The sequence below is a fragment of the Anolis carolinensis genome, chromosome 2 (genome assembly GCF_035594765.1).
Source record: "Anolis carolinensis isolate JA03-04 chromosome 2, rAnoCar3.1.pri, whole genome shotgun sequence".
NCBI lineage: Eukaryota > Metazoa > Chordata > Lepidosauria > Squamata > Dactyloidae > Anolis > Anolis carolinensis.
Genome location: NC_085842.1, coordinates 292,564,169 through 292,579,010, shown reverse-complemented (window position 1 = coordinate 292,579,010; position 14,842 = coordinate 292,564,169). Strand labels below are relative to the sequence as shown.

The 14,842-nt window shown below is 39.4% G+C and overlaps 1 protein-coding gene across 2 annotated transcripts in view; it reads left to right on the top strand.

The window, feature by feature from the left end:
* The window catches only part of cwc27 (CWC27 spliceosome associated cyclophilin), a 168,149-nt gene that overhangs the window by 109,032 nt on the left and 44,275 nt on the right, over positions 1-14,842 (top strand). For both annotated transcript variants that reach the window (XM_062972383.1, XM_062972384.1), the window contains exon 11: positions 1,014-1,117. In XM_062972383.1, coding sequence (XP_062828453.1) covers positions 1,014-1,117 — 104 coding nt within the window. The remainder of the gene's footprint in view (positions 1-1,013; positions 1,118-14,842) is intronic.

Here is a 14,842-nt window from a genome sequence, read left to right as displayed (position 1 = left end):
CAAATCAATAATGCTGCTAAATAACAAAATTACTTGCACAACAACAACAATGATGGCTGCTTTATGGTCACTGAGTGAGGAGGTAGCTTTAGGGCCCCTTTAGTGCCCCATGTTGGTGTTGCTGTCTTCATGCCACCATTAGGGAAAGGGGGGCAGGTGGTATTTGATAGTGTAGACGTTGTCTTTCAGGGGACTACATGTAGCCCATATTTCATCCGTTGGGAATACATGTGAAGTTTCACACCGCAGTTCAGATGTTTCAAGGTTAGCAATGCAAGAACCTTGGTCTTTTGAGACCTACCTGAACCCAGTTGTGTGAATTCAGTTATTCAGAAAGCTATAAAGCCAGACTACTGGTGGAGTCCACATTTCTGGAGATTTTTAAGCAGAGTCTGGTGTTTTGATTCTGTGTTCCTGTATGGCAGGGCAATGGACTGGATGCCCCTTGTGATTTCTTCCACCTCTATGATTCTACTAAGGGCTCTTGATGCACCTTCAGATGTTTTTGTTAGAATGCCCAATTAGGGTGCTGAATTCATCTTGAAATTTACTATGCCATTATAAAATTTAGATCAACATTCTCAACATATTCTAATATTTACCTTTGGTCAGGATCAATATAATATCCTAGAATTTTAAAAATATTTTCTTTCCAGATTTGTGGAAAATGTACAATGTATACATTGCATTGTTTTAATCTGATTTTATTTTTTATTGCTTAATCTCATGTTATCCTTTGCATTTTATGTATTCTAACACTATTTTAACTTGTTGTAAGCTACTTTGAGTCCTGAACTGGAGAAAAAGGTGGAATAGGAGGAGGAGGTATTGTTTAATTACTGATTTATTTCTTTTTTAGTTCAATGTATGTGTGAACCACTTAGATTTTTCAAAACATCATAATGTTGACATAAATAAAAAAACATGTTACTACATCTTAGTTTAATCTCTATTCCTTCTTATTAATCTTAGTTCCTTTAAAAACTGAGATATCTCAACATTATTTTCTACAGTGAGGAGCTCCGGAAAGAAGCACGTCAACTTAAACGTGAACTACTTGCAGCAAAGCAAAAGAAAGAAGAAAATGCCACAGAGCTAAATGAAAGTAACACTGAAGGTAAGACATGAAGAAAAGTAATATATATTTGCATACTTGTACACAAATGCAGTGGGATAATTTTCTCAGTAAGTATTTAGCCACTTTTCTAATGCCCTCAAAATATCCAAGAATCTTGTACATCCTTTGCTCGAGAAGATAAACCTTGAACCTCAGCCAGCTATTATTATTACATAGTATCTTGAGATTTTTTTGCCTTCCACAAAGTTGTACTGATTGCTGGCCACTTACTTTATAGAACAGAAACTAATGGGATCAAATGAGAATTGAGTCTTCGCCAATATGTATAACATTTCCTTTCTGGTTTTGTAATCTGCCCTGGTTTAGATATCTTTTCTTGGTCTATAAAATTGTATTTTATTACAACAAAAAACCAAAATTGGCACACATAACTTATATTGGGTTGGCAGACTATAAACTTGTAAATTATACTGAATGTAAGCACTATCCATTCAATTCCTGTATTACGATTTGAAAAATTAGCTTGCTTATTAAAGCAGTGCCCCACTTTTAGTTATTTCGATATTTGTGATACTTATGATTTTATCCAGTAAGTTGCTATGTAGAATCTAACCGCAATTAATATGTTTGTTATAAAGTTTAAATGAACAGTCCCATCATATTCTAATGATTACCGTCGGTCATGATAAAAATTGTATTCTAAGATTTTATCAATCTTTTCTGTATAGATTTCTGGTAATATATATTTTATTTTATTTTATTTAACAAAGTTAAAAAGTTAAGAACATATTTACGCTAAGTGAGGTGACATTTTCAGGAAATACTGAGGATGCCAATAAGTTGATTTCTGAGGCCTAAGATACGATATTTCATCATATAATAGCCACCACCGCACAATAGTCACACCCCAATTTTGGGATGCCAAAAATGATATTTTTGTTTTCTTCTCATAACAGTTACACCACAATTTGAAGCTGATTCTCCCTTCATTCCTTCTTTCTCTGAAGGCAAAGCAAGTTTAATAACTATAAAATGAAAGTCTCTGAAGCTCCACTCTACTTTCCTTTCTCTCCTTTCTCCTTCCTCCAAGGCAAGGCAGTTTTAAAAATTGAGGTGTCTGGAACTCAGATTGTTCCTCCCTCCTTTATCTAAAGAACTCAATTCCAGGCTTTGTTAACTGACTAGCCTCAGAAGAAGGACAGAGGAGGGAAGAATGCATCTTCAGAGACCTCGATTTTATAGTTTTAAAACTGCCTTGCCTTCGGAGAAGGAAGGAAGGAAGGAAGGAAGGAAGGAAGGAAGGAAGGAAGGAAGGAAGGAAGGAAGGAAGGAAGGAAGGAAGGAAGGAAGGAAGGAAGGGAAAATCAACCCCAAATGACTCTACAGTTTAAAAAACAAACCAACAGAAACAGCTGTTTGTTTGAGGCTGGATCATCTCTCCTCATCCCCTTCTGGAAGTAAGGCATTTTAATTTTTTTTCTAACCATCAGAATTTTTTTCCTCACGTAATAGTCACACACCCCTTTTTGACAAAAAGGGGGGAAAGTGACTATTATGCAATGGAATATGTTATATTGCTCGACTATTTTACTGAAATTAACTCTTAACTTAGCAGATCAGCTTATTTTCATGCCAGGAATGACTTGAGAAACTGCAAGTCGCTTCTTGTGTGAGAGAATTGGCCATCTGTAAGAACATTGCCCAGGGGATGCCCGGATGTTTTACCATCCTGTGGGAGGCTTCTCTCATGTCCCCACATGAGAAGCTGGAACTGACAGATGGAAGCTCACCCCACTCCCCGTATTTGAACTGCCAAACTTTCAGTCAGCAGTCCTGCTGGCACAAGGGTTTAACACATTGCACCATCGGGGCCACATCAGCTGAAAAAGTGGTAATGATCCCAGCCTGTTCTCCTTGTATTCTTCACTTCTCTGAGCAAAATCCTAACTGATTAAAATGGCCAATGTTAAGCTAATTGAATCCTATGCCACATTTAAACCCCATCTGCTTAAGCACATTAAAAACTACTTAGAAGTATTTTTGTCCAGATGTATCACAGTTGGCTCTGTCTCCTTGGGCTGGAACAGGCCCAGAGTTGAAGTACCTCAGCTCCTTCACTTCAGTTTTTAGGTTCATCTGCAGCAGTTGTTCTGTTGACATATCTTTGTCACTTAGATTTTGATGACTAAGTCTGTGTCATTAAATTGTGACAAAGAGCAATGTCTGGGTATTGGTTTGGATCTGCTTTCAAATAGCATTCTCTTTCATATGGGTCTAGTTCAGAGGTTGCCATCATAACTTCATAAACTTAGACCATGTGGGGTTTTTTCTCCCACCTTCTCTCTCTCGCGAGCTGTGCTGCTTTAATCATGGTTAGTTTAAGCCAGACCTGATTAGACTTCAGTCTTTAAAATGTACTTTTTAGAATCAGAACCTTGAGGTCTCCTAACAGGGACCATGGGTCTGACTTCAGATCGTTTTAAAATTTAGGATGGTAGTACCTCTGAGCACATGTTCAGTTCAAGAATTTGTTTTCAAGAGCAAAACTAATCTCTCAGTTGTTTCCCATATATTTCCACTCCTGGTTTCACTCCAGACTTTCAGTGCCTCAGCAATCCAATTTAGATTGTGGGGAAGTTTTCTTTGTTAAGCTATTCATAGCGAGAAATTTCAGATCATCAGAAGCTCTAGCTGTAGATGCCAGTCTACTTTCTGCTAAGCCCTGGTTTAAACCCAGTTTCCTATTACTTCTAAACCAGGAAAAGGTTGATTTTACTAATCAGTGTATGAAACTGGAATGAAATCAAAGTCTCAGTGCCCATAGTCATTGGCATGCCATCAGACCCTTTGGGAAAGACAAACTCCTCATGAAGTGGTGACTGTCAAATAAGTTGGAAATCTTTAACAATTGCCTCTTCATTTGTTGCATTTTATTATTATTATTATTTTACTATTGGGTCAAATCCCATTCTTCAGCTGCTCCAGCATCTTCTATTGCTCTAGGAGCAGAAGATATAATTTTCAAGCCTCTTTCAATCTTTCTTTTGTAATCCTGCTGCCAAACCAGGCTTTAAAAATGCATTAAAATACCTCAGGCTGTGCCGTGCCAAAATCTTGCAAAAGTCAAACCTCATAAACCCAATTTAAACAGTAGGCTTATTCCCAATGTTATATACCATCTGTAATAAAAACAAGAGAGAGCCTTGTGGCACATTAAAGACTAACACATGTATTTCGTGTCATAAGCTTCTGAGGTCTAGAGCCATCTTTTTCAGCTGCATTAGTGATAAGTGAGCTTAAAAAAAAGAAAAAAGAAACTTGGTATTGCAGAATCGACATACAGGTAGTTTTCACTCATAAGAGTAACTCCGCATTCTTCTTTGATTATGAACAATCTCTGTGTTTGTGCACATGCCCTGTTTATCCCCTCTTCCCTTCATGCTACCAGATAAAACAAACCATTATTTTGTTGTTGAGTTGCAAATCTTGTCTTGTTAGGATGTACTTATGAACCCACCATTTTCTTTAATTTACTTGTGTTAAGGAAGGACCAAAGCAGGCAAATGGTCTGCGATCCCCTCATGCTGGTTTTTCTCAGTAAGCCTGGATAAACCACAATCCTGGTTTATTGTTACGTGTGAGTGTAGTTTCCTCCTACTATGTTGCTGTGGGGCATTAAGCACTGCGTAGCTCACAGTGCAGGATACCAAAAAACAGAGGGGGGTTCCAGAAGGTACAGAAATTAGTGTCCACTGAGTTTAGTAAAAACGAAAAAGAATAACAAGGGGAATGTGAGAGGCAACACTCATGAAACTTCAGTCTCAGAAACTGAAGTGGGAGTCCAGAGAGTCCTGTGGTGTGTAAGTTAACAAATAAAACAAGGGAGAGGAATAACTACATGGGACATGAGTAACTACAGAGCCAAAAAGGAGGGAGCAACACCAGAATCAGTGGAGTTGGCTTTGTGGTAGACAGACACTAACTTTTGGCACTTTTTAAATAATCTGATTTTAACTGATTTCAATTGTATTGGTAGTTTAATTATTTTTAAGATACATTCATTTTAATAATTTTGTAAGTCTCCAAGATTATGGCAACCAGACTGATTGATAAATTGCAAATAGAGGGAGAAAATGTGGAGGCAGTGACAGACTTATATCTCTAGGCACAAAGATTACTGCAGACGCAGACTGCAGCCAGGAAATCAGAAGACATTTATTTCTTGGGAGGAGAGCGATGACCAACCTCGATAAAATAGTGAAGAGTAGAGACATCACACTGGCAATGAAGATCCACATAGTTTAAACAATTGTATTCCTCGAAGTAACCTATGGATGCGAGAGCTGGGCCATAAGAAGGCTGAGCGAAGGAAAATAGATGCATTTGAACTGTGGTGTTGGAGGAAAATTCTGAAGAGTGCCTTCAGCTATGAAAATAAATAGAGGATTTAAAAATATGGTTATTTGAGATAACTCCTGAGGCAACATAGAGATCCCATTCAAATTTTTAAAAGTTTCCAAGTTACATTTTAAGAGAGAACTACATAAATAACAGTGCCATGTTGGAATATAAAGAGACCTGTCTGCATGTATTTATATTGTGACATTTTTAAATGAGTGTTATTATACAATTGGAAAAACAATTTTAACACTAAAAAGGTGATAGACCTGTATGTGCTGTTTTGCTGGGATATCCTGAAGTACATTACTTTATATTGGGGTGGAGAACCTAAGTCCCCCAAATGTTGTGTCTTCTAGATGTTAGACTTCTACTTCCACCAACTAAGACACTATGACAAACAGTCATGGATTATGAGAGATGACATCTTGGAGGCCACATCTTCATTGATCTCACATTATACAATTTAGTAACAGATCCTTCCACATTTAACTTAGCTACCATCCCAGATGTTAAATGTAGATGTAGATTGTATGTAGATGAGGGCTGGGCAATTTTCAGAGTCAGGCAACTCCACCAACCTTCTCTGGGAATTTGGAGAGCTGTACTCACAGCACTGTGCTCCCTATCCGATAAAACAACATTGTGCCCAAAGTGGCCAGTTGCCTTCCAACTCTTGGGAGGGGGCAAGATTAGCTAATTCAGGCGATGGGATAAGGACATTTTAAAACCATAACTCCCATGATTCCATATCATTGAGCCATGGCAGTTAAAGTCAGGTCAAACTGCATTAATTCTACAGTGTAGATGCATCTTAATACAAACCAGTACACTGGGACCTTTTTATGATATTGCTTGCTTCCTCATGTTCTCCTGATCTGGCACAGAATTGTTTTGGTTACTGTATGCTACTTTTGGAGAATCTGTTGGCTACATGATCATCTTGGTTATCATTTAATGATCTAAACGGGGTTCTTTCTTTCTGGTTCTGTTGTTTTATGGCTGTATATTCTTACGCACCTTGTTGGCTCATTTGTTTTTTGAGTTTTATGTATCTTGAGATCACAACATCCTCTGATATTTACCTGTGGTGGCTGCTTTTCCAGCAACCGTTTTCCGCATTGCATTACATTTCATCCTTCTTTTAAATAAAGACAATGCCCTGAGGCCAACTATTTCACATTCTGCCTGTAAAAAAGGACTGGCGTTTTTCCAAGAGCTGTCAACACTGTCCCATCAGATTACTATAAAACGGGATGTGTATGTGAGGAAAGCAAGTGCTGGGAGGAAGATCCAAATCATTGTTCCGTATTCATTGCCAGCATACATGTTCATGCCACTACTCTGTTGTCATATCTGACCCACCTTGATCCTAGCAACAGTGGTCTCTCCATCAGATGTGTGTGTGCTACATGAAAAATGGTTCCCCTTTTAGTCCTTAAAATGATGAAGAGGCAGTATAAACATCAGTCTTACTGTTTTAGATTCTTCCCAAAATCTGAAGTCACTCAGTTTAGAAAGTCCACCCTTTCTGAGTTTAGGCAAGAGATGGCAATGAACAGATCTAACTTAGCAGTGGCACCTTTTTTTGGTAGCACTCTGTTTGACAAGACAAATCATATTTCCTGGATTCATCTGTTTATTTTTGTCTTGTTGTTGCTGTTGAGCAGAAGTGAGGGTTTTTATTGTTCTTTTAGTTTTATTATTTTTAAATAATGCTCATAACAATCACAAGAGTCTTTATAGGTCAAATAAGCACGATATGTCATCTTTAATACCTTTTTCCAAATTGAATATATTCTATCCTAAATGTTACATTTTATTTGTGTATGTTAATATACAGGTTGGGTATCCCATATCCAGAACTCTGAAATCCAAAATGCTCCAAAATCATCCACTTATGTGGACGAAAGCAAAATCAGTCACTTCTGTAGCTGATTTTGCTTTCTGATGGTTAAGTGTATCCAGACTTCATATAAAATTACATTCAGGCTATATGTATAAGCTTTAAATTAGACATAAATGATTTTTTGTTTAGACTTGGGTCCCATCTCCAAGATATCTCATGATGTATATGCAAGTATTCCAAAATCTGAAAAATCCAAAATATGAAACACTTGCTGTCCTAAGCATTTCAAAGAGATACTCTACCTGTACAGTAGAGTCTCACTTATCCAACACTCGCTTATCCAACGTTCTGGATTATCCAACGTAGTTTTGTAGTCAATATTTTCAATACATCATGATATTTTGGTGCTAAATTCGTAAATACAGTAATTACTACATAGCATTACTGCGTATTGAACTACCTTTTCTGTCAAATTTGTTGTCTAACATGATGTTTTGGTGCTTAATTTGTAAAATCATAACCTAATTTGATGTTTAATAGGCTTTTCCTTAATGCCTCCTTATTATCCAACATATTCGCTTATCCAACATTCTGCCGGCCCGTTTATGTTGGATAAGTGAGACTCTACTGTACTTAGATCTTATGGTTGACATCCTGTTCAGTAGTTACAAAACTCTTCAGCTGTAACCTTTGGGATACACATTCATACTATTTTATAACAAAATTAGCTGTGCCTGGCTACGGGTTGCTGTGTTGTGGCCTGCTGATATGAAAAATAAAGCAATAAGGAAGTGGTGGTATTTGGTATATGTTATATGTTTGTATATATGTACAAAATGCGTAAGGTTGTGCGTGAGCTACAACTCACATCATGCCTGATTAACCCCCCACGAACTCCATCAGCACCGCTGGGGTTCTGTCTGGTCTCTGGCTGTAGGGTAAACTTGACCTCCCACTATGGTGAGTCAGTCGTCTCAAACCCCTCCAGTAACGTAGTCTTATGTTATTTGAAAGAAAGTATTGAGGTAGTGATGGTAGTTAGTATATGTTATGTTCCAAAGCCTGTGGGTATACAATATTTTTGGTTGTTCCATTTTCAGTGCTGATGAAGAGATTTTGTGGTTTTCCTATTCTAGAACATGCAACATATCCATGTCCATGTAACATAACTGTCCATGTAAGAAGCAGTCGGTGTCGAGAGCAATACGACACAATTCTAATGTTTATCCTTGTGCTTTGTTGATTGTGATTGGAATTCCCCTGTTTTCAGAGTGTTGTTCTTTATTCACTGTCCTGATTTTAGAGTTTTTTAATGCTCCCTAGGGGAATCCTTTGTTGGGAAGTGTTAGGTAGCTGTGGTTGTTTTCTATCTGGAATGTCCCTGTTTTCAGAGTGTTGTTCTTTATTTACTGTCCTGGTTTTAGAGTTTTTAATGGTGGGAGCCAGATTTTCTTCATTTTCATGGCTCCTGGTTGAGTGGAGCCATTGGGGCTCCATTCCCTGTTCCTGTCCGCACAGAGGAGGAGGAAGAAGTGAGAGGAGGAGGAGGAGGAGGAGGAGGAAGGAGTGCGCCACTGGGGGGAGGTTCAGGGAGGGAAGGATTGTGTTGTTGGATGGTCTGGCGCCATCTTGGAGCATGTTGGTTTGAGAGGTGGAGGAGGATTGCTCTGCTGGGGGGAAGATCTGTGAGGGGAGGATTGCCGCAGTGGTGGTAGGATTGCCCTGAAGGAGCGGTGTCTGGGTGGCAAAGAAATACATAATGTTTGTACCATGCACAGCTATTTTAAATGCATTTTAACTTGTTCATTGTATTATATAATATTTTTGCTTCACTTTTAATTGATTTAAATAGTTTAAGCTGGTTTATATTAATTTCACTTGTATGCTTCCATTATAAGTATTATAATGAAGACATACATACTTTGCATTGCAGAAGCCTTTAAGGGCATAGATCTGTATGTCTTATTTATTTCTTTAAGATATATCAGCTTCATCATTTGTGTTTGTTGTTCAAAGAACAATGGTTTTGGTATCACTGAAATCTGAATCTTCAGGCTATAATTGCATTTTTATTATTGGAGTCTCCTTAAGGACAGCTTCTAAATAATCAGAACAGTTGCTTGGACTGATTTTACCACACAGATATGGACTGTTAAAAACATTGAATGGAATTGGATCTTTTCCAGTGTCCTATCATCACCCCATCCAATCTAATTATTACATTTATTTGAGTTACGTTTTGTAAACAAAACATCAAAAGCATGTCAGGTTAATTTTGTAAAGTCCTGTGTAAAAATCTAAAACGTTTCTCCAGTAGCCACAAGTATTTGAACTGAAATGTTTTATGGTAAGATGGAGTTTGGTAAAGTGCATATAGGGGAGTTTAAGTGTTATATTCGAGCAAATGTTAAGCTTTATTTGGAAATGATTTTGATTAGAATATCTCCCAGTATTTTAAGACATGGCAACTTAATGCGATGTGCTGCCCTTCCTTTAACTTAGATTTTAAAGATATGCTTTATGGATACAGCTAGGGCTTAAAATCCAGTGTTTCATTCCTATATCACTTTGCAAAAAGGAGGTCATACGTCAAAGGAATATGTTTAGTGGAGCAACAAATGCTAAACTGCTCTAACCATGATTAGAGCAATGTGCAGCACTTTAATTCACAGTGGGGCGGTTGTTGCTCAGCCTTTGCCAAAAAAGAAGTTTGCACCACCAAAAAAAAAAAGATTTTTCATAGAAGTGGCATATACTAATGTATGTCCAGATGTACATTTCAAAAGAGACCAAATGAATCTAAAGATTGGGATGGGAAATATGAGCAAGTAGCCAGTCTGATATCTTAGTACTATTGTAATTATCTGGAAAAAAATCCCTCCCCCCCCACCCCCCGATATGCGACGGGAAGTTGCTGCTAACTGGGAGAGTAATAAGGTTGAACATTGTGAAAGTGAACACTGTGATAGTCATCCACTGCATGGCTATCAGCCTCCTCCCAGTAAACTCAAATCAAAGAAAAGCATCATGAGAACTACCACTCCTCTTAAGGTTCCCCCAGCAACAGAAGAGTATCCCTCTGGGCAGCTAAACCGGGAAATTCCAACTGGATGGCCCCCCACGAGGGTCTTCCACCAGGGACAAACCAAGAATGGGCAACTTGGAAGTCCCTGAACAGACTCAGAAGTGGAGCTGTCAGATAACCTGGCAAAATGGCACTACCTAGAATAATCCTCCACCTTGTGCGACTGTGGAGCAGAACAAACAACTCTGCATCTGTATGCTTGCCCACAGTGCCCTGCCTCATGTGCTGCTGCTCAGTCGTTTAGTCGTTTCCGACTCTTTGTGACCTCATGGACCAGTCCACGCCAGAGCTCTCTGTCAACCGTCACCGTCCCCAGTTCCTTCACGGTCAAGCCAGTCACTTCAAGGATACCATCCATCCATCTTGCCCTTGGTCGGCCTCTCTTCCTTTTTCCTTCCATTTTCCCCAACATCGTGATCTTTTCCAAGCTTTCCTGTCTCCTCATGATGTGGCCAAAATACTTCAATTTTGCCTCTAATATCCTTCCCTCCAGTGAACAGCCGGGCATTATTTCCTGGAGGATGGACTGGTTGGATCTTCTTGCGGTCCAAGGCATTCTCAGGATTTTCCTCCAGCACCAGAGTTCAAAAGCCGCACTCTTTTCCCAATCTTGAACCAGTCTGTTGTTCCGTGATCTGTTCTTACTGTGTCTACTTCGTCTTTATACAGATTTCTCAGGAGACAGACAAGGTGACTTGGTATCCCCATACCACCAAGAACATGCCATAGTTTATTATGATCCACGCAGTCGAAGCCTTTAGAATATTCAATAAAGCAGAAGTAGATGTTTTTCTGAAACTCACTGGCTTCCTCCATTATCCAGTGGATATTGGCAATTTGGTCTCTCGTTCCTCTGGCTTTTCTGAACCCAGCTTGGACATCTGGCAACTCTCGCTCTATGTATTGCTGGAATCTGCCTTGCAGGATCTTGAGCATTACCTTACTGGCAAGGGAAATAAGGGCCACTATACGGAAGTCTGAGCATTCTTTAGTGTTTCCCTTTTTTGGTATGGGGATATAAATTGATGTTTTCCAATCTGATGGCCTATCTTGTGTTTTCCATATTTGCTGGCATATGGCATGCATCACCTTGACAGCATCACCTTCCAAGATTTTAAACAACTCAGCTGGGATCCCGTCATCTCCCGCTGCCTTGTTATTAGCAATGTTTCTTAAGGCACATTCAACCTCACTCCTTAGGATGTCTGGTTCTAATTCACTCACCACACCGTCAAAGCTATCCTCTATATTATTATCCTTCCTATACAGATCTTCTGTATATTCTCGCCACCTTTTCTTGATCTCTTCAGCTTCTGTTAGGTCCCTGCCATCGTTGTTTTTGATCATGCCCATTTTTGCCTGAAATTTGCCTCCGATGTTTCTGATTTTCTGGAAGAGGTCTCTTGTCCTTCCTATTCTGTTGCCTTCTTCCACTTCCATGCATTGCTTGTTCAAAAATAGTTCCTTGTCTCTTCTGGTAGCCTCTGGAATTGTGCATTTAATTGGGCGTATCTCCCCCTATCGCTGTTTCCTTTTGCCTTCCTTCTTTCTTGGGCTACTTCCAGTGTCTCAGCAGACAACCATCTTGCCTTGGTTTTCTTTTTCTTTGGGACGTACTTAGTTGCTGCCTCCTGAACAATGTTGTGGACTTCTGTCCATAGCTCTTCTGGGACTCTATTTATTAAATCTAGTCCCTGAAATCTGTTCTTCATCTCCACTGCATATTCACTAGGAATATTTGTGAGATCATATCTAATTGGTCTGTGTATTTTCCCCATTCTCTTTACTCTGATTCTAAATTTTGCAATAAGAATTTCGTGATCTGAACTACAGTCAGCTCCAGGTCTTGTTTTCACCAACTGGATGGATGTCCGCCACCTTTGGCTGCAAAGGTTGTAGTCAATCTGATTTCAGTGTTGACCATCTGGTGAAGTCCATGTATAAAGCCGTCTTTTAGGTTGTTGGAAGAGAGTGTTTGTTGTGCACAGTGAGTTTTCCTGACAAAATTCTATCAGCATACGTCCTGCTTCACTTTGTTATCACAGACCATGCTTGCCTGTGATCCCGGTTATCATTTGACTGCCCACCTCAGCATTCCAATCTCCTGTAATGAGAATAATGTACAGAGGAAGAATTGTTTAAAGCCACAGACAATGCGATCACTGTTGCCCATTTCAGGTCAAAAATTATTTAGCCACTTGTTTTCCCTCTATTTTATCAGTTTTAGACTTATTTATGCAATGCTTTTGACACGAAATAAATAAATAAATTGTAATTATTTGATAGGGAACTTCAAGACCATCGTGTCTCCCTTCTTCTAGTTCTTTATCTTTAAACTGGACTTGGGCCAGGTAGTCATTCAGATTAGTCAGCAGTGCCTTCAACTTAAAGAACTGTCTTTCAAATGGAGGACTGTTTTTTGTAAAATAAGACATATCACAACGACAGAATTTTGGGGAAAATGTTCATTAAAGAAGATATGGAGCTAGTGAAAGAGCATTATATGGTAACTGTCTTAGAAAATGAAGAAGGACTCCCAAGATGTATTGGGCCAATATTTTGTGAAAGTTAGGCAAAAAACATACTCTTTTCCCCAGATACTTCTGTTTCCTTTTTTCTTTGTTGCTGTAGTTAATGCCCATGGTATTTTGTAGTGGCTGCACAAGTCTAGACAGAATGGCAGTTTTTTTAATGATTAAAACATACAACTCTTATTAAAGACAAACCTAACTCAGAATCAGGCCTGCTATAAATTCAGATTATATATAGAAGCTGACAAATAATTTGAGCATAAAACACCATTAGAAAAAAAATGAGGAACAGTGGATATCCTTTTTGTGGTTACGCCTAGACTGTGGAACCCATCTTTCTTCCACAGGTTACTTGGCTGACCCCCTCTACAGTCTCCCTCCACTGTCAAGCAAATGTATTGTTATCTAGACAGACCTTTGGCTAAATTATATTTTAATAAGTGGGTATGTGAGAGAAAAGGGAGTGAGTGTGCGAGTGTGCTGTACAGAATACTCTCCACATTTGCTGGGATTAACATTGCAGGACTCCTACAAAAGTGAAAAAACACTGTGTGTGTTTTATCTGAGAGGACACCCCTCTAGGAATCTCTAAGAGCACATCTCCACTGACCACTTAGTGCAAAGGACCAGCGAATCAGCTCCATGTGGCCAAATGACACACAGAGCTGATCTAGATTAGCACACGCCAAAGTTGCTTAACACTACCTTGAACTGTGTTAACCAAAGTTACAGATTGCTCCCCACCCCCAGAATCCAGAGCAAATTGCGACTTTGGGCTCATGTAAACTGTGGAGCCAATTCCGAGGCAGAACTTGCCACAAATGTTTACACAGCTATCCCATGTTCCCTGGGCTCCGCCTCCGCAGGGATCTGGATCCTGTGGTATAAGTTATTGGTTCATGTCGTTTGTTGGGAATCTCTTAGACTACAGTTTTCTAATGTAGACATTGCCAGAAACTATGGTTTAAGAGGGTTGTTGTGTGTTTTCTGGGTTGTATGGTCATGTTCCAGAAGCATTCTCTCCTGACCTCCGAGGATGCCTGCTATAGATGTGGGTGAAACGTCAGGAAAGAATGCTTCTGGAACATGGCCATTGTTGTGACTCAGCTGGAACCTCAGAGTGACTCTGATGGGGATTATAGGATTCAGGTTCAAAGTCAAGTTCAGAATGTCCCTTTTGTAGAAGATGAGGAACAGAGAGTTTTTCCCACAGCAGGGAATGATGTTGAAGATACTGAACCTAGCCAGGTGCAAATTGACTCAGAAAAGGAGGACAGTTCTCAGTCTGATAGCAAGCAGACTGGCGCTAACGAGCAGGTTGACCTTGATGAGATGGAATCTTTAGATCGAGCTGACCATTTGGAATTCAGGGTTCGAAGGCGTGTGAGAACAGCAAATAAGAAGGAGGTCAGAGGCCAAAGAAATGCTTTCATGCTTTGCAAAGGGTATTAAAGCAGTGTGTTGGAGACAAACCTTTGTCAAAGCAACGTTTGTTTAACCGAGAAGCAAGCTCTCGTTTCCTGGATTATCTTGCAGCCTTTGTGTTTATGTTTTTGCGACTTTGTCATGCTGTAATGTAAATTCCTTGTGATTTCTTGGATTATTCTTGAAGGCTTTATTTTGTAACGAACTTTTGGAACTTTACTTTTGTTTTTAAAGAACTTTTTATCTTATATTTTCTAATAAACTACAAAAGACTTCAACCTGTGTACAGTCTGGTGTATATAGCAAGGTGAAGCTAACCTGAGGTGCGACAGCCATACAGCCCAGAAAACACACAGCAACCCTGTGATTCCAGCCATGAAAGCCTTCGACAACATATGGCAGGGGTCCCCCAACTATGGCCCGCGGGCCACATGAAGCCCCTTGAAGGCATTTATCCGGCAGCGGTGGCTCTCTCC